This window comes from Sitophilus oryzae, unplaced genomic scaffold (assembly GCF_002938485.1).
Source record: "Sitophilus oryzae breed Bouriz unplaced genomic scaffold, Soryzae_2.0 scaffold_1396_pilon_pilon, whole genome shotgun sequence".
Classification (NCBI taxonomy): domain Eukaryota; kingdom Metazoa; phylum Arthropoda; class Insecta; order Coleoptera; family Curculionidae; genus Sitophilus; species Sitophilus oryzae.
The window spans coordinates 11,968,430-11,994,272 of NW_022146055.1; the positions used below are offsets into that span (position 1 = coordinate 11,968,430).

The 25,843-nt window shown below is 30.6% G+C and overlaps 1 protein-coding gene across 3 annotated transcripts in view; it reads right to left on the bottom strand.

The window, feature by feature from the left end:
* Positions 1-4,892: 4,892 nt before the first annotated feature.
* Positions 4,893-25,843, bottom strand: part of LOC115876054 (bicaudal D-related protein homolog) — a 138,047-nt gene continuing 117,096 nt past the window's right edge. Inside the window, exons 3-10 of one of the 3 annotated variants that reach the window (XM_030891730.1) lie at positions 17,556-17,720; positions 17,073-17,204; positions 15,583-15,764; positions 15,019-15,086; positions 10,952-11,127; positions 7,536-7,679; positions 6,728-6,985; positions 4,893-5,141 (exon numbers count right to left, since the gene is read on the bottom strand). In XM_030891730.1, the coding sequence (XP_030747590.1) occupies positions 5,007-5,141; positions 6,728-6,985; positions 7,536-7,679; positions 10,952-11,127; positions 15,019-15,086; positions 15,583-15,764; positions 17,073-17,204; positions 17,556-17,720 (1,260 nt within the window). In that variant the 3' untranslated portion in view covers positions 4,893-5,006. Of the gene's footprint in view, positions 5,142-6,727; positions 6,986-7,535; positions 7,680-10,951; positions 11,152-15,018; positions 15,087-15,582; positions 15,765-17,072; positions 17,205-17,555; positions 17,721-25,843 lie in introns of all 3 variants that reach the window. The other 2 variants (XM_030891729.1, XM_030891728.1) reach the window with 2 other exon arrangements.

The following is a 25,843-nucleotide window of genomic DNA, read 5'->3' on the forward strand; positions in this document are numbered from 1 at the left end:
TTTTCTTTGAGTTTTATTAGTTAATTATTGTGTACAACTTATTATTTACAATTACTGTGTACAATTCTGTATAACTAAGAAATTGCAGTGGGTAAACAGAATCTACACAAAAGGCATCTGTTTATAGTTTCTATGAGAACATTGGTAGATTATAATGTGTAAAAATACAAATTAACAAAAAACTACTAGAAAAAAGTGGATCGTCTGGACCACAGGAAAAAAACTGGATTACACCATAGGTCTGGACAATGAGGAATCTATACTAATCGATTTTTAAATTAATATTTGAAATTTTTTATATTAAATATACGGGTGTTTCAAAAAAACATGTGCCATCTCTCGTGGGGAGATTCCTCATGTAAGAATAAGATTTATTTTTCGTAGCTACAGGGTGTCGCAGTCTTAATATTTTTTCGATTCATTATAATTTTCTTCCAAGTACCTACTTTTAGCGATTCTAATGAACTTTTGAGGATAAAAGTTAGTATAAATGCGACATATTTTAACGCTAAAAAACTGTCAACATATTCACCAGGGACGTGCGTATGGGTTACTCTGGAATATTTTTCTAAAAAAAAACATGGACGCCACTGACTTTTTTTCTCTTGTTAGCGAAATAATGTAAGCCGTTTAATGTCGATAAAAAGTTGTCTCTTGATATTTTGTCCATTTCGGCTTCCTTGATGAGATAAACGCAATTTTATTAATTTGCCTTGATCCAAGTCTAATAGCAACCTTTAAAAAAATTTAATATCATTAACGCGAAAGTTTTAAATAAGTACTCATTGATTCCTCATCAAAAAAATATTAAACAAAGTTCCTATAAACATGGGTATGGAAATGCATAGTTTTAAAGTTACAGGATGTTAAAAACTTTTTAAAATTAGGTTTTTTCTAATTATCTTAAATACCATTATTTTTTATTTGAAATTGCTGTATGTTGGACTAATAGTATTAATAACTAACAGTAATGATATTTAATAACAAATTAGGTAAAATGTATAATTTATTAATTTTATTTTAATTTTATTAATTGTTATTAATAAAATTGCGTTTATCCCATCAAGGAGGCCGAATTGAGCTAAGTATCAAGAGATAACTTTTAATTGGCATTAAACGGCCTACAAAATTTTTATATCAAAAGAAAAAAGTCAGTGGCGCACATGTGTTTTTTTTTGAAAAATATTCTAGTGATATCCCATATGCACGTCCCTGATGTATTTATTGACACTTTTTTAGCATTAAAATATGTAACACTTATAGTAACTTCTACCCTCAAAATTCCAGTCAAATCACTAAAAGTACTTGAAAGAAAATTATAAATCGAAAGATTATTAAAACTTTAACACCCTGTAGCTACGAAACAAAGCAGAATCGGACCTATGTTGATATGAAAAATAAGTCTTATTTTTACGCGAGGAATCTCCCCACGAGAGATGGCACATGTTTTTTGAAACACCCTGTATATAATTATATTACAATTATTATTCAAAATAAAAATTAAGAACATCAATCGCTAAATTCTTAGAGATAGAGAAAACGAATATTTGCATTCACTAGAAATATGACTTAGTTAATTTGTTTAAGCCAACATAGTCTTGCAATTATATAAATTCTAAATTAATCATCACTAACAAAATAGGTGTAGTAGCGAAAAAAATAACATGAAATTTGCCCACAAAACAATGCTTACACCTGTGTGGAACTCCTCTATATATAGCAAAAAAACTAAAGTCCAGCTCTTCAATAGCAATGTCAAATCTATTTTGCTTTATGGATGCGAAACATGGAAGGTTACGCGTGGTCTCATGGATCGCCTACAGGTGTTTGTTAACAAGTGTCTTCGAAGAATATTGAGAATTTTCTGGTCCAATCAAATTAACAACGAAGAACTGTGGAGAAGAACATCACAAAATCGAATAGATATCGAAATTAAGAAAAGAAAATGGGGCTGGATTGGGCACATTTTGCTCAGACCCCACAGAGATATCGCTAGACAGGCACTTGAATGGAATCCACAGGGAAGACGTGCCAGGGGAAGACCAAGGAATACCGGTAGAAGAACAGTAACCTCTGAAGCCCAAGAGGTCGGGAAAACATGGGGAGAGATCAAACAGACAGCTCAGAATAGGATCAGATGGAAACATCTCTTAGAAGCCCTATGTCCCACGAAGGGATGACGGGAACATATATATAATTGCACGATATGATATTCTATAGTAATTAAAAAACTTTATTCTTAAGTGCACCGTTTATTAGATTTACTTAGTAATCGAAATAGTAGATTATTCTTTTTTATAATCAAAATTGTTGAATATGTGCTTAAAGAGAGACTAAATAAAATAAACTGACTTGGTTTTACATGAGATCTCACAAATTTTTATAGCGGAGGAATTGTGTTGCTAGACTTGGCATTTTTTACATTCTATATTTTTGATGGGATCTTATTTTTTTTTGTAGGTTATCCTTCTATTTTTTTTTCGTAATTACTATCATTATAATATATCATTGAATCATCATAATATCAATTGAATTAATTTTAGTTTTCTAACGACTTGTGTTTCCGACTTTCGTTATAACTCAAATATCAACTTTAAAAATGTTCAATTCATAATTTTACCAATACTTATTCAAAATTATTTTTTTGTCAATTTTACAGATATTTTATTTTTTATCTCGATAACTATAAGAGATAAATCCTTGAATTGTTGTTTAAGATATGTATTTAATATTTTACAATCAGAATATTAAATAAAATAAAAAAAATTATGATGCCCCGATGCAGCCTCGAACTCGGGCCTCCCGAGTCCCGAGTTCTGCTTTCCGAACTAGCCAAATATTTTGGCGATACTTTGGCGCCGCGCTCTCAGACCTTGGTCGAAATATGTTCAAGCCTAGCATTTAACATATTAAACAAAAAAATATAAATAGGGACTTCATTACAAGTTAAAGTCTGACGAGAAAAAATGCATAATCCTTGAATTATTGTTGGTACATTGATATATAAAAATAAAATCAGAAGAGACCGCTCTGATTAATTTTAGTTTTCTATCTAGCTAGACAGCTAACTTTTCATCCATAAGGATATTTCGAGATTTTTCATTTTTTCCTTTGGTTATAAGCTTAAAACTACCTAAAATTCTAAATTTGGAGTTTGTGACACATCTAGGAGTACTGTAGAATTTTGATGATCTATCAGTAAGTCAATGTCGAAATTAAAGACATTTGACAAGCGATAATTCATAAACTATGAGAGATAATTACTAGATATTTTGGTAACCTAGCCAGCTATAGTATGTCTTCAAGTGTAGTGAAAACTAATATTCTATGCTTTATCCACAACGAAGTTACAGGGCTAATACCCCCGAGAAAAAGATGGTATGGCTGTGCCAGAGTGTGATGGCCGTGCCCCCAGATATTATAATAAATTATTGTATCTAATAATAGAGTAAATTTAAAATAAAACAACACCGATTATTATCAATAAAATATTCTTTATTTTTACAGAAACATACAAATAGGTACATTTGCTAATAACTTGTTAATAAAAAAGGCATTCTTTTGTTTAATTAAGTGTTAAAATATCTGGACGGAGAGGGTAGTCTCTACTGGTGGCTTGTTTTTGTTACAGAATGAAAGTAAGTTATTTTTGTTAAAAAAATTAAAAATTGACTATAACATTTAAAATTAAAATATTCCTAGATGTTCATAAATATCTAATACTAAATCAAATTCTACATTAATGTTTGTTAGGTAAATTTAAATAGTAACTTACCGGAATAGACTTCCATTAAAAATAAGTACATAGAAAATCTTGTTATATGTTTAATAAAAAATCACAGTTTAGTACTAAATTTAAATAAAAATGTTTACTAAACATTTTGAAATTAAAAAATCTCATATAGGTTTGCAATTCCATCATTTAGTCAGTTAACATAAAACTTTAAAATTAATCAAATATATGTTATAATAAGTATATAGAAGTTTAATTTGATATTCGATGTTAACTTTTTGACAAACATATCTTGCATTACCCGTTTCAAGCTATTAGCGTGGATTGACAGAATTGGGAAGATACGCAACTTAATGGGCGAATTCGTGACGAGGCTGATTTGATTTCCCCTTATGTCTCATGTGCTTTATGGTGGAGACACCAATTGCTCTGCGGTCAACGCATAAAACACTTATTTGCTTTAATTCGGCCAGCGAAGGCATATCGAAGACGGTGTGGATCTGAAAGCGACAGTGTTGTCATATTAAAATGTGTAATATCTGTAATAGGTTTGACGAAAATATCTTTGGATGAAAAATCCGCGTTTATGTATTGAAAATTATTCGTGTTAAACATAGAATAAACAACAAAAACAAAAATTCTTTTATAGGTACTGAATATGTCATATGATCGAAAAAGTCGTTTAGTTGGCTTGGAAATAACGATTATTGACATTTACCACAATATTTTACATATGAAATAACAGCGATGTTCATTTCCGAGCCAACCTTGACGGTGTTCTTTGTTTAATCATATAATATATTAAATTGTTTAATGATAGAAAATCCGTATTATTAACGTACTGTACCCAAAATCCGTAAATCTACAGATTAATCAGTAGTTCTGGCAACCACTTACTCTGTCGACTGAAAGCAGAACTGCGGTACAGTATTATTTATCCGCTGCGCTGTAAACGCCTATAAGCGCGCAGCGGCGCAGAGCTAAACTAAATTTTGGAATTCCCGGACAGGCTGACAGTAACGCCAGCTACATCTCGGATAGATTTTGTGCCACGAAATGGCCCATAAGGTTGCGCATCTTCTTAATTTCTTCAATCAACGCTATTGGCTTTTTTGAAAATTGCAAAACTATTTGTTTACTATCGAAATATGTTAATCCATTTTAGCCATTTAGATAATCTACCTACAATGAGTTTTTCAATTCACTGGTTTTTGGCTACTTTTTAAAACGTTGGTAACATATTGCTATTGTAATTCTACAGTAATTTAGCATGCTATCGTTGTAAAAAGAAATTTAACAGTCTTCTTCTCGGCGGTGCTACGGGTGTCTGTTCTTTCGTTCTTGCCTTTGTTTCGTGTCTTGATAGTTTATTTTTAAGCTGTTCTTCTAAAAGTTCATGCATATCCATCTGAAAATATTTAAAAGATAAGTTAAATAATAATTTTATTTATATAATTAACTATTTTCAGTAATAATAATTAAGTAATTTTCAGTAACAGGAAATACTTTAATTATTTTTGCTGCTAATAATATAGGAGTAGTAGGTACCGAGTGGTAGGACTATCCCAAGGGGTGTCTCACTTGGGTAAAAAGTGTACATGTACCGCCAAAATATCATTTTACTGCCAAGCGACTGCCAATGACTGCGAAGAAAACTGCCTATGACTATGTAATTATTATAGGCGACTGCCGTAAGACTCCCAATGTCTTTTACAAAATGTACATGTAATTCTAATAGTGAGATATCCCCCGCTATATCCAATACAGTTGAACATATAAAAACATTCTCCAAAAACTATGGGTCAAGTGGTGAAATGAGACATTTTTCATTTTTTTTTAGTTTTTTTTTCTTAATGACAAGCATTTAAATACAAAAGTATTTCTTATATAAAAGGCATTTGGTGATACGGGAAGCATTGCTAAAGTAAAACTATTAAAAAAAACGAGTACCCGTAAAAAAGTCAGTACGTACGTCAATAACAGTTATTTGTGGTTAAACATAAGACACAAAATGCACATTTAAAGGTTCTGCTATCGTTTATATTAAATGCTGGAGTAAATATGCCACTAGAAGGATAGAAATTAGACATATTTTCTTTATCGTAAGAACTTTAAAATTCTAAACTAATAAAAAATATATGCATATAATTCAAATGAAAATACAATAATGATGATGAGGTGGAACCCTTGGTGATACAATAGCAAAATATAACACTAATTCATAATTGCTAACAGCATCATCAGCAGATGATTAAAATTGTTAAAAACTGACGAAAACAGTAAAAAATATACACATGGCCAAAATTATTGCATTTCAGAATCTTATTTTATAAAATAATAAAAATAATAAATATAAAAATTGTTTTCAATATTTTCTGTTTACAATGAAATTTGTTTTTGTTGATTTTTACTCATTATGAAATAAAATTATAACAGCCTAGTTGCACTTTGGTTTTTAATTTTATATTAGTCGTGTAGTAAGCCAATACGTACAAAAATATAAAAAGAATCATATTAGGTCCAAAAAAAAATATCGTTATATGCAATCATTTTGGCCATGTGTGTAGTTTTAATCATCTGCTGATGATGCTAACATGGTTAGCGAAACGCGCGTCCAGTGCAAAAGTGAAGTGTTTTGGTGTATTGTGGTGAATTAGTGTTTTATTTTGCTGTTTTAACACCAAAGGTTCCAACCCCCAACTTTACCTAATAGTGGTAATGTCAGTTTTTTCGTTTTCCATGATTCATCCTAAATCATTTAAGTTTATTTAATCTTTGTGTGCATTAAATAAACTATGAAGATGATCTCTTAACATTTATTTTTAAATGTTCATAACAACAAAACTGACTGAATACAACTTTTCGGTGGGTTTATTTGAATTTGAACGTCTCATTTTTTACCTACAGGCGTATCTCATTTTTACACCACTTGATCCTTTCTCTGACATTTTTAGAGCGTTATTCTTCCTCTTAAATCATTGTTTTAATGTTTACCTGCCACTGTTCTAGTTGTTGACTCATTTCAACCTTTTGCTGGATTACTTCCAGCAGCTGACTGTTGGCTTGCATTAAATCTACTCTCGTCTTGGCCAATTCCACTTCTGCTTTTGTCCGCCTCTGTACAGCCAAGTCTCTGTCTTCTCTAGCTTGAGCCACTACGTCATCGTGAGCTAGTGATGTATCGTTTGCGTCATTTCTAGCTCTATCTCGTTCTTCTAGAGCCGCTTGTAATTCAACTTCGCAAACAGAACTCTACAAAAATGATATCATATGTATTTCATAATAATAATTATGGTTTGTCTAACGAGAGAATGTATGAAAGTGGCAGTTATTGCCTGTCATACATTCTCTCGCTGGACAATCTAAACAAAATTTTGCAATGATGCATAATTGTTTGTTCATATATATACACGGTGAGTCTTAAATAAGTGAAAATATTTTCAGGGCTGGTAGACCTAGAAAAAAGAAACATATTTTCTTTTTACCGTTTTGTAAATAAGTCCAAAATAACAGAGTTATATTTCTTTGAAAATTTAAAAAATATATTTTTTGCTTAAATTTTGAGACCTACTGGATCTTTCCTGTGTTTTCTATCTTATAAATTTAATCTACTATCTATGTTATCATATTAATCAAAATATATTTTTAACTAAATATTTTTAAAAAATAATTTTTTTTTTAAATTTCAATTTTATTTCGCTAAAAAATCCTTATAGACGTGTTTCTGGAGTCGAAATATACCACCCCTAAAAATATTTGCTCTTAAAGACTCACCCTGTATATGCTACTTTACTACACATACCTTCGTACTCAGTTCTACTATCCTTTCCATTCTTTTTTGTAATTCTTCATCTCTTTCTTGAATTTCCCTTCTAGCTTGTTCCAATCGTTCTAGGAGTCTTACGACGTCTGTATCCAATACCAACCCCACAAGTTCCTGTGCTACCTACAAAGACGAGATTTTAGAATTAGCCATAATTGTAACAGCATGTTAAATCTTTAACAAAATTAACAAATCGGATTATTTTTGTTCCCTTATTTATTAACAGAACTAATTTATTTTTGATTTAACGTTGTCCTCAGGATATTTTTTATACAGTGTGCCAAAAAAATAGTGTATAGGTGGGTGATTCAACAGATAAAAATAAAACAAAAAGTTCCCATGAACAGATTTAGATGTGTACGAAGTATAGTGCCGTCGCGTCCTCGAGACAAGTTCATATGCTAGACGTCCACGAACCTTCGTATCAGAACTTTGGATCGAGACAATAATCGACTTATTGAAAGTTTATCGCTAGGAAACCGCCGTTTACCAGCTTCTCAAATTTATAATGAATTGTACCAAGGAACGTACATGTAAGTGAACGGACTGTAAGAAGGTTAAACAAACAAAGGCTAGGACAAAAAGCAAAAGCATGGTATTAATGTAAAAATTATGAAAAAATGTTAGTGTCTTTTTCAAAAGCGAATATCTTCAACAAAAATAAAGCTATTGAGATGAACCAAAAAACAAACTATCGAAAAAGGATGTAACCAGACGATAAAATTATTGTTAAATTCATTGCTGTCTTCACGTATCCCACAGGGTGTTCCAAACTTTCACCAAAATAAAATGACCAAAATTATAAGAGATACTAAAAAGTCAAATAATTTAGCTACATATTACTTAAAAAATTATCAAAACCGTCCCACTAAAACAAAATATATTAAACTTTAAAATACATCAAAATTTTAAGGCTTTATTTTTCTCGTTTGTTTTTACGAACGTTCATGTCTCACTTGATAATTAATTGCTAATTTTTATTTATGGCGTTAAGCTTCATTCAGAACCTCGCAATTAGTGGAATAAATTAGTGGTTTCAATTACACCTTAAACATTTTAGTTTACGATCATTCACAATGTCTAAAAAACAGAAAGAAAATCAAGAGAATTTCCTAGCACCAGCTTGCGGTAGTCAGTTGAATCATTAGTTGAATCCAGAGAGAAAAGCTTTATTCAGAAACTCGCAATTAGTGGTTTCAATTACACTTTATACTTTTTAGTTTACGATCATTCACAATGTTTAAAAAACATAATTCAAATTAATAGAATGTCCTAGAAACAGCTTGCGTTAGTCAGTTGTATCCATAGAGAAAGCCTATATAATATTTAGTAGTGATGGGAAAAACCGATTAATTTCAATAATCGAGTACCCGAGTTAGTTTCAAGAGATTGCAATAACCGAGTGATCGCTCGAGCGAAATATCACTCGTATACGGTTTTTCGTCCGTTAAGTACTCGTTAACGCCAAGCAGTAAATTGCATGCGCAGGGCACATATTCTTTCGGTAATGAATGGCAAGTAGCAAGCGGACGAGCGGTTCGCTTGATTTAGTTCATTTCAAAGCATTGTCGATGTAGGTCGTAAAATTTTATCCCTCAGATACGCAACGGATAAATATATACCGTGCTGGCAACGGTTACTTTTGGATCGGCATTTACATGTGTGGAAGTAAATCGCATAGGCATCTTATTAAGTAGGAGTGAGAGAAATGCGACCGACCGTCGCGACGCGCGACGGTGTGCTGTTGCGGCGTTGCCGATACGCCTTAACCTATCAAGTAAAGTAAAATCGCGATCGCAAACCGCTTATTTTTAAGAGACTTTTTTTTCAAGAGATAACTAGATAAAATCATTAGACATGTTTCTGAGCATCTGAAATGGAATTATAAGGATATCGTTAGGGTATCATTTTTTTATAACGAGAAAACGTCAGTAATCGCGATAATTTAAAAACTCAACTTTTTAACACATAACAGGCCAGAACTCAAGAACCACTTTAGATACTGAAACTTTTTTTATTTTCAAGATCGGATATTTTACATTATGTTTACATAAGAAAAATTCGATAAGGTTGTTTTTTCTATTCAAAAATTGTAAACAATCCATCCGTTTACTTTTAGAGCATAGCAATTTTCAGCAATCGTGTAATTTTTTTATTGATAGATTTTCACATACTGTCTACAAAGAAAATACAGCAGAAATATTAACAAAGTTCTTAACAAAAAACTACAATCTATTATTTCTAATAGATTTCGAGATATCGATTTTTGAGTTCTAACTGCGCGACCACTATCGAACACCCACTCAATTTCACTTATTTTTACCAAAAATGCAAGTGTTACTAGCTTGCACTTAAAAAAATTGAAGCTATAGGGAAAATTACAACGATTCGTTAATAAATGAACAAATTAAGTTTTACGAGACGTAATTAAATCGTGAAGCTGAACGCATGACGTACACCTTTCCCTAGAACTTTAAGTACTGACAGTGGTATTGATTGGGTCGACCGGTCAACTGCGACAAATCTGCTTATCCCCTTCCACGTCTCTTAGCGATGTGCACAGTTTCTCGGTTTATTTCATATGTTTGGCAACGTGTTTACTGTCCTCTCTTTGTTCAGTACATTATAAACGCATTGTACTCTTCTTAGATACGGAAATCTCGACCCAAAACTAACCTTTGCCAGCCCTTAGTATACGGCGTCGTATACATTCGCCACCTGCAATGTATGTAGAAAATTCACTCGGCTTTTTATCGAGAATGTCACATTAAAATCGGATTTCAATTTATTTCATTCTAGGATCGCTTGCGTTCGTCGCTCGTAACTCGTCACTTGCATCGCTCGTTCATAATCGAACGATATTGGTTATTACAGTTGAGGGTTGGAACCTTTGGTATTACACAGCAAAATAAAATTACACTAAATCACCACAATACACCAGAACACTTTTACTTTTACACTGGACGCGCGTTTCGCTAACCATGTTAGCATCATCAGCAGATGATTATAAACTGACAGTTTATAATCATCTGCTGATGAACGCGCGTCCAGTGTAAAAGTAAAAGTGTTTTGGTGTATTGTGGTGATTTAGTGTAATTTTATTTTGATATTGGTTATTTCAATAATCGAGTACTCGAGCGAATTTTCGCTCGAATCTTTTGTTGTGAATGCTTACATTAAAATTAAAGGAACAAGCTTCTACGCTAATTGAACCACTAATTTATGCCACTAATTTTGAGGTCCTGAGTGAAGCTTTATTAAAATACAAATACATGATTTAACAAAGTGGCAAATTTGTCTTATTTTGGAAATTTTACGACCTACACTTTAGGACTACTGCTCTAGCTTATGCTTTACGAAGTTATATTACCAAGTAACTTACGAATTTACTTTACCTCACTTAATAATCCAGGTGAAAATCTACTAGTATCTTCTAGAGATGTCGTAGAACAATCAGAGTGAAGCCCACTGTCATCGTCTTGGTGTGACTTGAGCTGCTGTACCAGCGATCTCAGCTGCCTGTATACTGACATACATTCCTGGCTCAGCGTCGGTTCCGAGATGTCCATTTCTGCTAGAAGCGATCGGTGGTCACCTTAAGGTAAACGGTTCGAGGGTTAGTTACCGGTGACGTTAGTAACAGTATCGAGCAATATGAATTATGATCTTTATTAACGATTATTTGCCTTATTCAAACGAATGTTATGGATGAAAAGTGAAAGGTATTCCAATATTATTTACAGGATATTTGTGTTCTGGTATTCGGTTACATGAGGTGTGATGATGATTTTGATTGTTAATTTGATACCACATTCTCACTCTGGTGTTTAGTCTTTTGGACATTTTTATATCAGTCGTTAATTCGTTATTTCGAATTTTAGTTGCTCTGATGCATCAGGTATTTTTACCTTGTTTGATTACAATATAATATAGAAAGGGTATAGCCGGATAAATATGGGAAATCTGCCCCCGCGGTTTTTTTGGCTCGCACTCAGCGGATCGATTTGGTGTCGAATCAAAATAATTCATCTAAATTTTTAGCTCTTAACTCAAACGGTTTTCGAGTTTTTAAAAAAACTGTTACTTCAATTTTATTTTTATTTTTATAGTACCATTCAAAAATAATTAATAATGATTTTTTTTCTAATTCTTAAAAATCTAAGACATGAAAAAATAATATGATCATGATTCTTAAGCGAAAAGCCGATTTTTAGCGGAAGAAAGAAAATTAAGGTGGTTTTAAAGTGGTGGAACAATATGAAAAAAATTAAAAACTCATTTTTTTTTAAAATCTTCTCGGACTGATTTTTTCATAATAATCTTTATGTTTATTTCTGACAAGGATGTATTTTTAATGAAAAAATATTTTCCACTCACTTTTTTTAACTAAACAAAAATATAAGTTTGTTTAAACAGAAGATTTAAAAAAATGAGTTTTTAATTTTTTTCATTTTGTTCCACCGCTTCAAAAAATTCTTAAAAATTCCTGAGTGTAAAGAAGTATAAAAGACATTTTCTGACGATTTTTAGTGAGTGACATATTTCACAAAGGTTAAAAAAATGAAGATTTTAATTTTCTTTCCTCCGCTAAAAATCGGCGTTTCGTTTAAGAATCATGATATTATTTTGTTTTGGTTTGGTTTGATTTTTTCTAGTCTAAGACATGAATTAGACTAGAAAAAAAATCATCATTAATTAATTTTGAATTTTACTATTAAAATAAAAATAAAATTGAAAAAAACAGGTTTTTTTGTAAAATCTCGAAAACCGTTTGAGTTAAAGAGCTAAAAATTTAGGTGAATTATTTTGATTCCACCAAATCGACCCCTGAGTGCGAGGTAAAAAAGCTGCGGGGGCAGATCTCCCATATTAGTCCGGCTATACCCTTTGTGATTTTTGATAGAAATGCTTTTCAGTGTGAATTGGGTTTTATCTTAGAGTGATATGGTTTTATACACCAGCTCCTTTCAAAAATATATTTAGCTGAACTCAGTAGTACATTAATAAAAGTAATTAACCATGTTTTTCTGTTACTGTTTATACTATATATCTACTTATTCATTTATTAAAAATACCCAATTTTATATAATATTTAACACAACATTCATTGTCGTGAATGTAGATATACTTATAGAGGGTGAGTCTTAAATAAGTGCAAATATTTTTAGAGGTTGTTTTTTCACCGCATAAAATTTAACAATTTAAATAAAGTAATGCTACTTTTCTTATATTTTCTATAACGTTACACGCATTGTATTTTTTCATAGTCTTTTCATAGAACTTATTTAATATTATTTACATACATAGTTTTACTCAACAAATAACCACTATAATAATTATTAAAGTTGTACAATGCTATTTACCATCAGAATTCATCATGAATAAATATAGTCATTAGTTTTAAGTAATATACAACTGTGTTTTCTTTCTCTGTACATGCCTGGCGCCCAATATCTATTTTTTTGTTTATTGTTCTTAATTAGTTTTCTTTCCAGTGAAATAACTTATCCACGACTGCTCTCCGATGAAAAGCTGCCGTTCGCAGTGGTAGTTGTTTAAAAAACGCTAATTATCTATTATCTATTAGACTTTTATCTTCCTAGGTAAAACCAATGTATGATTTTTCACCGACGCGACAGTAGAAGTGGTAAGCTCATCATAATTATATATCATACAAAGTCCCCAGACTAAAATACTAAGTCCCAGACTAAAATACTAATTTACAGAGTCCCCAGACTAAAATACTAATTAACACACAACCAAACTTTTTACTTCTAACTAAATTTCTTGCAAGGATAACAATTAGTATACAACTTTAAGATAAGGCTTTTTGTTGTAAATAAACCTGATAATAAAGAATAAACGACCGCCGCGATTTATTTTCTTTTGAATTTTGTGTTCAGTAGTAAAATCACGATTGTCCGGTAATTTTCATTCGATCCAAAAAAATTTAAAATTATTAACAGATATACAGAGGGGAATAATTATAGCTCTCACCGAACAAGGAATGCTCCAAAGTTTTTTTTCGCGAACATTATTTTAAATTTGAAATTTTTTGAAAAAAATTTTGAAAATTATTTTAGTTTTTAGTTAAAAATCATAATTTCTTTATAATATGGCAACATAAGTAATAGATTAAATTTACAAGAAAGAAAACCCAGAAAAGGTGGTTGTCAAAATTTAAGCAAAAATCATTTTTTTTTGGGAATTTTCAAAGTAAAATAATTGGGTTATTTTGGACTTATTTGAAAAACGATATAGAGAAAATATGTTTCTTTTATTGAGATCTACCAGCCCTGAAAATATTTGCATTTATTTAAGACTCACCCTCTATATAAATACCAGGAAACATTATTAAAACTATGAATAAGAGATTGAACACATAGATAAATGAAACAAGTTTAGATTGGAAAGTGCCCATAAGGACAATGTAAACACTATTTGGCGCTATTCTTGCAACGGTCGCGACCCAAAACTTTTGAAAATTTCGGAGCGGTTCGGCTTTTCCGGAATTATATCGCCAAATATTGTTTATTCAAATTTATTATTATTTTTGCTTCAAATAAAATACAGTGTGTTGCATACAAGAAACTTTATTTTATATAAGGACGCATGTATGAAATACCTTTGGAAACATTGGAAACCGACGTTATGCCACGATCCACGATGGTTTTTGCAGTTCAGAACACAGCAGAGTTTTTAATCCACGAATGCTACGTTTAGCAATTATCACCGGTTGAGAAATAAACTTGAATTAAACTCACAAGATACCCTCACACTGGAAATGGACGCTATAAACACTTTTCGGAATTTCTTCAAAATAATTTTTTTGGGGAATTTTCAAAGTAAAATAATTGGGTTATTTTGGACTTATTTGAAAAACGATATAGAGAAAATATGTTTCTTTTATTGAGATCTACTAGCCCTGAAAATATTTGCAGCGCCAGATCGCGTATAACGGTCGCGACCCATATAATTTCGCGACCTAAAATTTTTACGGGCTTTCCAATCATGATTGAACATTTATTATTCAATATTATTTTTGTGAAAAAAAGTACGTTACATATTTTAGTTCATACAATAATTTGCCTTACAGGATACTATAATCAGTGAATTCGATTCTATTTTGTATTTAATTGGAAGATTTAAATAAGACATATTTAAATAATATCTGTGGCAAAATCGATGGAAAAATATGAGATATAGTAGAAATGTTTTTTTAGTATATATGTAAATTCCAGCACCAATGAGCTAAATATACAATTTTATTTTATTAGTATAATCATTTTTGACATATATTTATGTAGAATATCATAATATGAAACTATAAAAATATGATCCATGCAGTAGTGGAAGTTAGTAAAATAAAAATATGAAGTCGAAAAAAAGTGTAGTATGTTTTGTTTTAACATGAATGATGGTCATAGAGTACCCTTTAAAATTTTACGTTAGTAATACTTACCATTCAGTCGTTCTTCTATAGAAAGCTTTTCTTGAGGTAAACTATATTCTTTGATGCTTTGTTGGTACCTATTAAAAAATAATCTAGTAAAAAATCTGTAATATTCATGGTAAGTTAAAAAGCAAAAATTTATATTTAAAAAATTCTATAGATATAGTACAGTGTCCAACCAAACCTTTTCGATAAATTATAAGGTAACTAAAATATGAAGGGTCGAAAATGTACAACATTTTCAAATTCGAAATATATTTCAGAAACGGGGGGTTAGGACAGACCTATTTGTATCTTTTTTAGTTTCATAAAGAAGTAGCACAATGATGAGAAAACCGCACCTTGGTAGCTCTACTCGTAAACGAGAAACGCCAAAAAACACACTAAAATGGGACACCCTGTACACAGACGCTAATCTTAAAAAAATAAAGGTGAATTTTTAAAATATTAAAATTTTTGAGGTCCAAAAGCACCGACAAATATTCAAGCACTGTTAAACCCTCCTTTAGATAGAGAAATTAACTATGAATCTTTCTTTTTTAACAATACTTTTGAAGTTGTAAGTTACAATACCTAATGTCTTGTTCTCTGGCATGCCTTTCCAATAGCAATATCCTATCAGAGGCTTCTTCTACTGCTGAAGCTAAATTATCTCGTTCCTCAGCTGCTCCCCGCAATCTTCGTTCCAACTCCTTATTCTTCTCCGTGACTAGGTCGAGCTCATCTTTCAATCCATCAACACTGTTTAAATGTTGCTATAAATCAAAGGAAAAAAATATTAGTATTCCTTTAATAATACAAAATAACGTACTTTTTGCATTAAGTGGGTTGTCATTTTTTATTTTGCATATAGAAACATAGTAGGCGCATGTCAACATTACACCAAATGTCAAAACTAACTGCCACCTTTAGGCCACGTTAGAGTTTTAGACCGCTTTGTTTAATGCTGTACCTACCTAACCTGAATTTTTGAAGTTGACAAGCCAGTCGAATAATGGAATTAAGCGGAGAAAGTTTTCGGGCAATATTTTTTTTACAATTTTCTAAGACAGTTGCCTCAGTCGAAAATTTCTCGTTGGTATACAGAATTTAAACGTGGATTAGTCTTAGCGACGATCTAAGAACAGGTCCACTAGTCCACCCACAACGGCAATCACCCAGGAAAACGTTGATGCTATTCGTCAGCTCATCTAAGAAGATCGACATGTGACATATCGTGAAACTGAAGCATGATTGGGCATTTAAAAGACCTCAATTCAAAAAACTTTACATGAATAAGAATTACCCGTAATAATTTAGTTTCTCATTAGATATAACGACCTGTTGATGGAAGAAAAATTAACAAATGGTTTCAAAAAACTCTACACCGGTTTAACGGAGAGGAAACTCCAAAAATATATACAGTATTGTCAGTGGTGATGAATCCTGGCTTTACTCATATGAATCCGAAAATAAATGTTAATCGGCTGTTTCCCAGTTGAACTCAAACCGAAGAAAATTATCCGTCCTCGAAGTTTGTTACTGCTGGTTGGTACATATTTATTTGTTTGCCTGAAGTAATTGGTCATTTTCCAAAAACCAACCCTCAACAACGAACGATCCTCCACCAAGACAATAAAAGTTTCCACACAACTCGAAAACCAATTGAGTTTTTAAAGCAAGAAAACCTCGAATTGTTGGATCATTTTCCATACAGTCCTAATGACTTTTTTGCTTTTCCAAAAATTAAGGATGAACTGCGTGGTCAAAGGTTCCAGTTCCCAGAAGATGCAATCAGCCTACAAAAATGAAAAAAATTGAAGGTAACCAACAAGCAAGTGGAATATCTGCTTTCAGAATTATTGGTCCAAAGGGATACAAAAACGCATTTCTCTTCGTGGAGAATACTTCGAAAAACAATAGTCTTTAAAATACATCTACCTCTATAAGCAAATTATAAAAGACAACCTCGAATTAATCTCAATTATTTGGTAAACTGGATAAAACTTATATTTTTTATTATAAAATCAAAGACTTTCAGTGCAATTTCATGAACAATATTACGTTACGAACTAAGTTTTTACCTGTAAACTGGATTTTCCCAATGAAATTTGTTCCTTATAACTATCTAATTGTTGCCTAAGTTGTATTTCCACCGACTGTGCTTCTTTTAATTGATGAGTTAATCTCCCATTTTGGGATGTTAATTCTTCGACCTACACAAAAAAAGTATATAATTTCTATTAGATGAAACACCTATTGGGAATCACTTGATAAAGGGAAATTAGAGATCAGTCATTAATTCGCAATCTACTTAATCACACCTAGCTCGATAATAACAAATCTGCATCTCATCAAAAATCAATTAATCGTTTTACAAGTTTTATTGTGGTCTTAAACTGTTTCTTTTTTTTTTGGTCTAAGATTGATACGTTATATTTTCGAAACTACGAGGTATTCAATGAATAATATTTATTCAGTTAGAATATATTTAATTGTAAATTAACGACTGACTTTTCTTAATGTGATTTTCTATTATCTATTTTGTATCTGATACAAATACTTACCAAGCTGCTTTTGTCTCTTTCCCATTGTTTTAACAAAAGGTCTTTTGCCGCTAATTTGTCCTTAACTTCCGTAAGGTCATTTTCTAATTCCAATATTCTAGCATCTAATTCGGATTCCTTACTTGTGAGCTTTTTTCGCAACAGATGTCGATCTTGTTCTACGATCTGTAAAACAGAGACAAAGAATTAATATATCAAAATCATTCACAAACAATATAATAATTAAAAAATAATTGATTCTAGCGGTCGAGAAATCAAACTCTTCTTAATAAGTAGTGATGCTATCTCTTATTATTCTTATTTCTGGAGTTCTATTGAAGCTCCTAATGTTTATTAGCAATTTTTGAAGTTTAAATATGTTATGTTATGATTTAGTATATGTTGCTTAATGTATTACTTAGGTATATTTTATGATATGTTTTTATAGGCATTTGCATTTTTATTTGAAAATGTAAAGGCGGACTCTGACGACTCGTGTACTTGTACAAAATTGGTAATTGGCATATACTTGCCATGTCGTGTGAGCGGCTTCCTCGTACCTGCAAAAAAAATTGCCAAGTTTAGTACGCAAATATTGGCGTACTTGACAAGTACACGAGTCGTGAGAATCCGCCTTAAGCTTAATTTTCATGCATCTGTTGTCCGACGATTCGATGATACGATATTAATTTTATTGATTGAATTTAAAGGCTTCGATTGGTTAACCTTTTCTAACCAATCGAAGTCTTTAAATTCAACCAATAAAATTAATATCGCATCATCGTATTGTCGGATAACGGATGCATGAATATCAAGCTTAGCTTTTTATTTAAACCAAATGCATTTGATATGCATATGCAATGGACTATTTTACACTGTCAATATAAACAATCTAACCCGATATAGATCTATAATAACATGGACGCATTTTACAGCTCCCATAAAAATTCGACACCTACATTTCACAACGGCCACAGTGTATCACCTAAACTACATACCTCTAGATAATAAAAGCGCACATCTGTCCATGCAGTAAATCCGTAATTTCCAGAAACAGACACATGGCACGCCTTAAATCCACCACAATAACTTAACGCTTGTAAAGTGCGGAAGCAAGTGATATATAACCGAGGGGAACCACCCGCAATAACCGGAAGTTCCGATACAATTATCTCCCCGAAATCTCTTTTGAATTCCTCGTCCCTAGTAGAAAGGCTTTTGAAATACACCCTTTTTCAATTGTGATAACTGTTAACAGTTATAGATAAACTTAATTAATTAAGTTAGGCGATGCTAATGTAGCTTAATTTTGTCATAGTTCGACTATTAAGGAAGTTATCAAAATGAGATATCAAAACAGTTTTTTACCTCATGCAAAGAAACACCAATATATTTTTTTTAATTTTAATAAGGTTTAGAACTCGTTTTTCCATGAAAAGCTAGCCTACACTAATTTTATTTTTAGCAGTTCAATATGAAAACGTGTTAATTAGATTCTTTGCTTGGTTAAAGACCTCGCTTATGTACCTATAAACCAACAAACGACAAGGAAACTATCGATTTCCCAAACATTAATTAATTTAATGCTATTTAGTCGCCCACCTTTATCGATTATTTGCTACATAAAAAGTGTAATGGTGGCGGTCAAGTTTATTTTGGTTTGTCTAATAAATATTTATGCGTAAATAAAAAAACTCTAATCATTGGTTTCTAATTATCATTGTATGAGATTTACATCATTCTTTTAAATATGCCTTTTAAAATGTTATTAGATATCTACAGAAATATAAATTTGTTTTGAGATTTATCGCAAATAGTTTTTGGTCATTTCTCTGACGAACTTAACGAGGACACTATTAAAAAAAATACAAAAATAATATTTTTTATATAAAAGTAAACATGTACTACAAAAATCGTATATATATTTTAGAAATTAGTATAAAAATTAGTATATAAATTAGTATAGAAACTAGTATAGAAATTAGTATAGAAACTAGTATAGAAATTAGTATAGATATTAGTATAGAAATTGGTATAGAAATTAGTATAGAAATTAGTATAGAAACTACTATAGAAATTAGTATAGATATTAGTATAGATATTAGTATAGAAATTAGTATAGAAATTAGTATAGAAACTAGTATAGAAATTAGTATAGGTATTAGTATAGAAATTGGTATAGAAATTAGTATAGAAATTAGTATAGAAACTACTATAGAAATTAGTATAGATATTAGTATAGATATTAGTATAGAAATTAGTATAGAAATTAGTATAGAAATTAGTATAGAAACTAGTATAGAAATTAGTATAGATATTAGTATAGAAATTAGTATAGAAACTAGTATAGAAATTAGTATAGATATTAGTATAGAAATTAGTATAGAAATTAGTATAGAAACTAGTATAGAAATTAGTATGGAAACTAGTATAGAAACTAGTATAGAAATTAGTATAGAAATTAGTATAGAAATTAGTATAGAAATTGGTATAGAAATTAGTATAGAAATTAGTATAGAAATTAGTATAAAAATTAGTATAGAAACTAGTATTGAAATTAGTATAGATATTAGTATAGAAATTAGTATAGAAACTAGTATAGAAATTAGTATAGATATTAGTATAGAAATTAGTATAGAAATTAGTATAGAAATTAGTATAGAAATTAGTATAGAAATTAGTATAGAAATTAGTGTAGAAATTAGTGTAGAATTTAGTATTTAACTGAAGAAATTGAGAATATAAATCTGATTAGTAGTTAAAAAGTACCAATTAAACTTTTAGTTACGTAATAAAGGGCGCGATTTTTAAATTCATCGTTGCCAACCATGGACATATTCGGTGCCGGCCTGACTAACAGGAATTTAAATTTTCCGCTGGGGATTCAGGTGGTAGCTCTGGTGTAAAAAATGTCAAGTTGCCACATTTATTTATTTATTCTGACATTATCATTCGTTTTCACTTCGTCGGACATTTTAGTTTTGTAATACTAGATTTTCGTTTAAATGAATTGTGTTGTGATATTTTAAGCTTAAAATTTTTTACTAGCAGACCTTGCAGTCGAAAATTTTTCTTTTTTAGAACCTCTTTTAGTGCCAAGTGTTACAAAATAGCTTAATAGCCGTAAAAACTCATAGCAATTTTAGAATATTTTGAACGGGAAAGCGTTTGTAATGGCCCTTTATGACCCTTAACTGCTGTTAAGATGGTGAGTTTTGTTGATGTAAATAATAACTATTTATACAGGATGAGTCAATATTTTCAGGGCCGGTAGATCTCGCTAAAAGAAACATATTTTCTCTTTACGGTTTTTCAAATAAGTCCAAAGTAACCGAGTTATTTTACTTTGAAAATTTCCAAAAAAAAATATTTTTTGCTTATATTTTGAGAACCATTGGATCATTTCTAGGTCTTCTTACTTGCAAATTTAATCTCCTACCTATATTGCCATATTATCGAGAAAGTTTGTTTTTTAACTAACTTTTTTAACTAAAAATTAAAAAAATTTCTTTCAAGAATTTTTTTCAAAAAACTCTTTGGATTTTTTTTGCGAAAAAAAACTCATAATTGTTTTTCTGGGATCGAAATATACTAAAAATATTTGTATTTATTTAATTATTACACTTATTATAATTAATTTATTTTTGTTTTCTAAAATATTTTGATTAAAAGAAAATATGTAAAAGCTCACAACGCTGTGCCGGCCAAGCTTAATTACGTGACTGAAAATTATTTGATATGAACTATAGGTGTATAACAAAGATAAATTTATTTTAATAATTGTAATTTATTAATTAAATTATATGGGGGGAATGTCATCGATGTTCATTTCCAAGCCAATTGGACGCCGGTTTTTTTCAATCATACGGTAGAAGTTCTATATAGTGCTCCCCCTATAAATCCTACTCTTATCACTTCGTAAAATTAAGCGGAGATAAATGTTTCCTGTCACTTCCCTCGTAATTTGTAATATATTTGTCATTTGAATCCGTATTTCCTTGTGTCACTTTATATGAAAAAAAAATCTCCCCAGAGAAACTAACTAAATCAACTTCACGGAAGAGTCTATTTCAATATCGGCCTATAAATAGAAGTTTGTTCTTTATTGTACCCATATATCAGAAACAAATTTAATGAAAGATTTTATCCGCAAAATAGGCAATTAAGTTTTTATATACAGTGCGATCGAATTAAAATAATGTCATAGTAGACTCACAGATCAACACAAATTTATCAGTAAGACGGAGAAACTAAATATAAGAAAGATGCACCAAATACAAAGCGCATGCGTATGATGAATCGTTATAAAAAAGCTGTGCCACATATTAAGTATTATTTCAATTGGGAATATATTTTTTACAAGAGGCAACAATGCAATGCATGAGAAAAAACAACAAAGTCTGACAGTCTGACAGTCTGACAGTGCCATAGCCCTATTAAAGACCATACACCAACACAATACTATAGACATTTTCGTTATATTTGATCCCCAGTATGCTGAGTATCAGATATCACGCAATACGACTATAAAAGTATATCATGGATGCGTTTCTAAAAATGCAACTCCGGCCTTTTATGTGGCACCAGAATAGCTTGTTTTCTATTTATAAAAATAAGGGATTATAGAGAAATAAATATTATTAGACTAAGTTTCCGGTCGTACAAGCGACATTGATAAATTTCATACAGAATAATGCTTTTGTTACACTGCCTCGTTTGCTAAGAATGGAGTTGTAAAAAATGTCTATACCTATGTATGTGGCCGATTCATCTCTCCAAAAAAATCCTTTATGGGTATTTCGCCACTGCACTGCAAGAAAATCTACAAAATAAAATAGTTATATTTTGTAAACACTTCTGCGTTAAACCTAAACGGACACTGCTTGTCAGAAATTATGTTTACAGTTATACAAATTTGCCTAACAAAGAAAAAAATGCTTAACGTTTCGGAAAGTTTATCTCTGTCCGTCGTCGGAAGCAAAAAAAATACAAAGAATAAAGAAAAAAACTATTTGAAATATTTAAATGCAACTATTCGAGAACACTTTACTTTTTTAAAATAGATACGTCTACAAGAAACCGTTGACCTTCTGTTAAAAAATTATTATTAATTAGTATTTTTTAACAGAACGTCAACGGTTTCTTGTAGACGTATCTTTATTCTTTGTATTTTTTTTTTGCTTCCGACGACGGACAGAGATAAACTTTCCGAAACGTTAAGCATTTTTTTCTTTGTTAGGCAAATTTGAATAACTGTAAACATAACTTCTGACAAGCAGTGCCGTTTAGGTTTAACGCAGAAGTGTTTACAAAAAATAACTATTTTATTTTGTAGATTTTCTTGCAGTGCAGTGGCGAAATACCCATAAAGGATTTTTTTGGAAAGAATGGGATATTATACATATCTACCATACAGTCCACATGATATATACAAATATACTAACGTATAATAAGGGTTCAGGGTTGTACGATGATCCTAATTTTAACCAATCATCTCAAAGCATTGTTTTATTTTAGTGTATTCACTTACATATTGATTTATTTATCATCGTAATTTTTTTTTAGAAAAGCAATTAAAATGGGATACAAGAATTCATGACCTTACAAGTGCGTTAGTATAATAAAGTAATAGCTAAGCTTTACTAATATCCATACAGAGTTTTTTACATAAAGCATTCGTTAAAACTTTTTTAGAACCTAATTTAAACAATTCTGATTTTTTAGGTTAAATATATTTACACGTAGGTACTTCATTTTTATATTTTTCATTTTCTGGTATTTCCGGTTTAATCGGAAGTCAACAACAATTTTCATATTATACTTGTATATTTTATAATTTCTGGATCCAACAGGAAATTCTAGACACATATTTTAAATAATATTCCATACCTAATAAGGTTAATGGTTTTTAAATATACTAAAAATAACATTGGCACAGCAAAAGTAATAACAGAAACAAAGTAAAATACTTTGTTCAATGCTTTATCGTAAATTTTAATTTATTAACACAACTAGGTATATCTTTGAGATTTACAAAGCTGTAAAGTTCTATCATGTTCTATCCCACGATAAGTTTAAAATACCTACATATAATCTACTATTTGTCATTGCAATTAATGAATGTGTAAACATAGGTGCAGATATGAATTATACGTATATGGTAGTAACAATATTATTGTCACAGTATTTACACATTACATATAATTTCCATTAAGCACTTAAACTACTTAAAATTATTTCTATGAGTAAAAACAGTATAGTCGCATTGATGGTCATTTTTTATCCGAACAATTAAAATAAAATTGACCAATAGTAATTTTCTGGCATACTGTAATTTGCAGATCTATTCTGTTGAAAAATCTGCAATTCTATTGCATTAAAAATAATCGCATCGAGAAAAATATACTATACTAGCGTGTACCCGCGACTTCGTTCGCGTCGAATTAATCAATTGTAATGGTGATGATAAAGCAAAGCAAGAATTTCCATTAACATACAAACTGGATAAAATTTTCTCACATTTATGTCAACATGGGAAAAATCAAAACTTTAAACGTCAAGCAGTTTAAGCAGAATCGTGATTACTCAATGGTCATATTTTATGAAACACCCTGTATAAATTTATAAAAAATCTTAAAATATGTAAAACAACAAAATAAAATATACGTGTTTAAGAGTTTTTCCGAAAAACTCACCGGTTTTTAAATAAAAAATATTTTAATATTTGAGGGATAGTTTCACCCCCTTAGAATTCGAGTTTCGAAAAATCCCTTCTTATCGAACCCCTACACCTTAAAGTCAATCTGTTTTCCAAAAATCAGCTTTTTACGTCAAGCGCTTTAAGCAGGATCGTGATCAATCAATTACCAGATTTTTCGAAACATCTTGTATACGTTTTTAAAAAATCTTAAAATATGTAAAAAACAAAATAAAATACACGTGTTTAAGCGTTTTTTCGGAAACATGACCGTTTTTTAAAAAAAAAAATATTGTAATATTTAAGGGGTGGTTTCACCCTCTTGGAACTAGAATTTCGAAAAATTTATTTATTTATTTATTTATTTATTTATTTATAAACATGTACAATTATTATAATAAACTATAAACATATTTTCAAAATTATCCCACATAAGCTTGAGGCTTGTGCGTGGGAATAATAATAATAATTAATAAAAAAAGAGAATTTGTTGCGTAGACTAAACTCTAGCAGTTACATAATAAGTTCACTATGTATAATCAAAAATAAGAAATAAAAAGAGTTACTTACATATTACAAGTCAAATAAATACTACCGATCTTGTCAGCACTACAAGGCACCGGATACGAGAGAGTCGCTAATAGAATAGATATTTTGGTATTTAGATAATATTGCGATAGGAATGGTTTGATATTATCCATTTTTTTATTAAAGATTTAAACCGCATCATTGTGGCATTTTTTATATCCACAGGTAAAAGGTTATATAGTTTTGGACCAATATAAAGTAAACAATGTTGTGTTAATTTAAACTTCATAAACGGTATTCTTGAATCTTGTCTTGAATAGGCTCTAGTAAATATATTGTTACAGTTATTATTACTTGTCGATTTTTTGTATTTATGCATGTATATTATTACACTTCTCACGTATAGTTGACGTATGTCCAGTACTCTCAGTTTTCTTTAGTAATGTTAAAAGCAGAGCCCCACGCTGTAATGCCATACTGTAGTAAACTCTAACCAAATGCAAAATATATCTTTTTTAAGGTTTCAAAATTTATATATAACCTTAATTGAGTGAATAAACAAAACATCTTTCTGATATTGGAAGTTAAAATGTTAATATGATTATTCCATTTTAGATTGCCATCCAAATGTAAACCTAAATATTTTGTAGTATTCCGATATTGAACATAACCACCCTCAATTTTATATTATGTAAGTTAGAAAAAAACTCTCCGGGATATTAAATGGAATTGCCACGGTTTTATTCGCATTCAGAGTCAGGTAATTCTCATCCAACCAACATTTAATTTCGTGCAGTCCTTGATTTGCCATTATGACGGTTTCTTGCCACGTTCTCCCTTCAAATAGGATTACGGTATCGTCCGCATACGATATCATGTTTCCACTATTTAGCTTTATTTCCAAAAAATCATTTAAATATATTAAAAAGAGAACAGGACCCAGAACAGTACCCTGAGGAATACCATAATTTACAAAATTTGAAGTACTAAGCACTCCGTTAACTTTTGTGATTTGCCCTCTTTCTGTTAAATACGATTGAAAAAGTGTTCTTGTATTCCCCAAAACCCCCACATTTTCCATTTT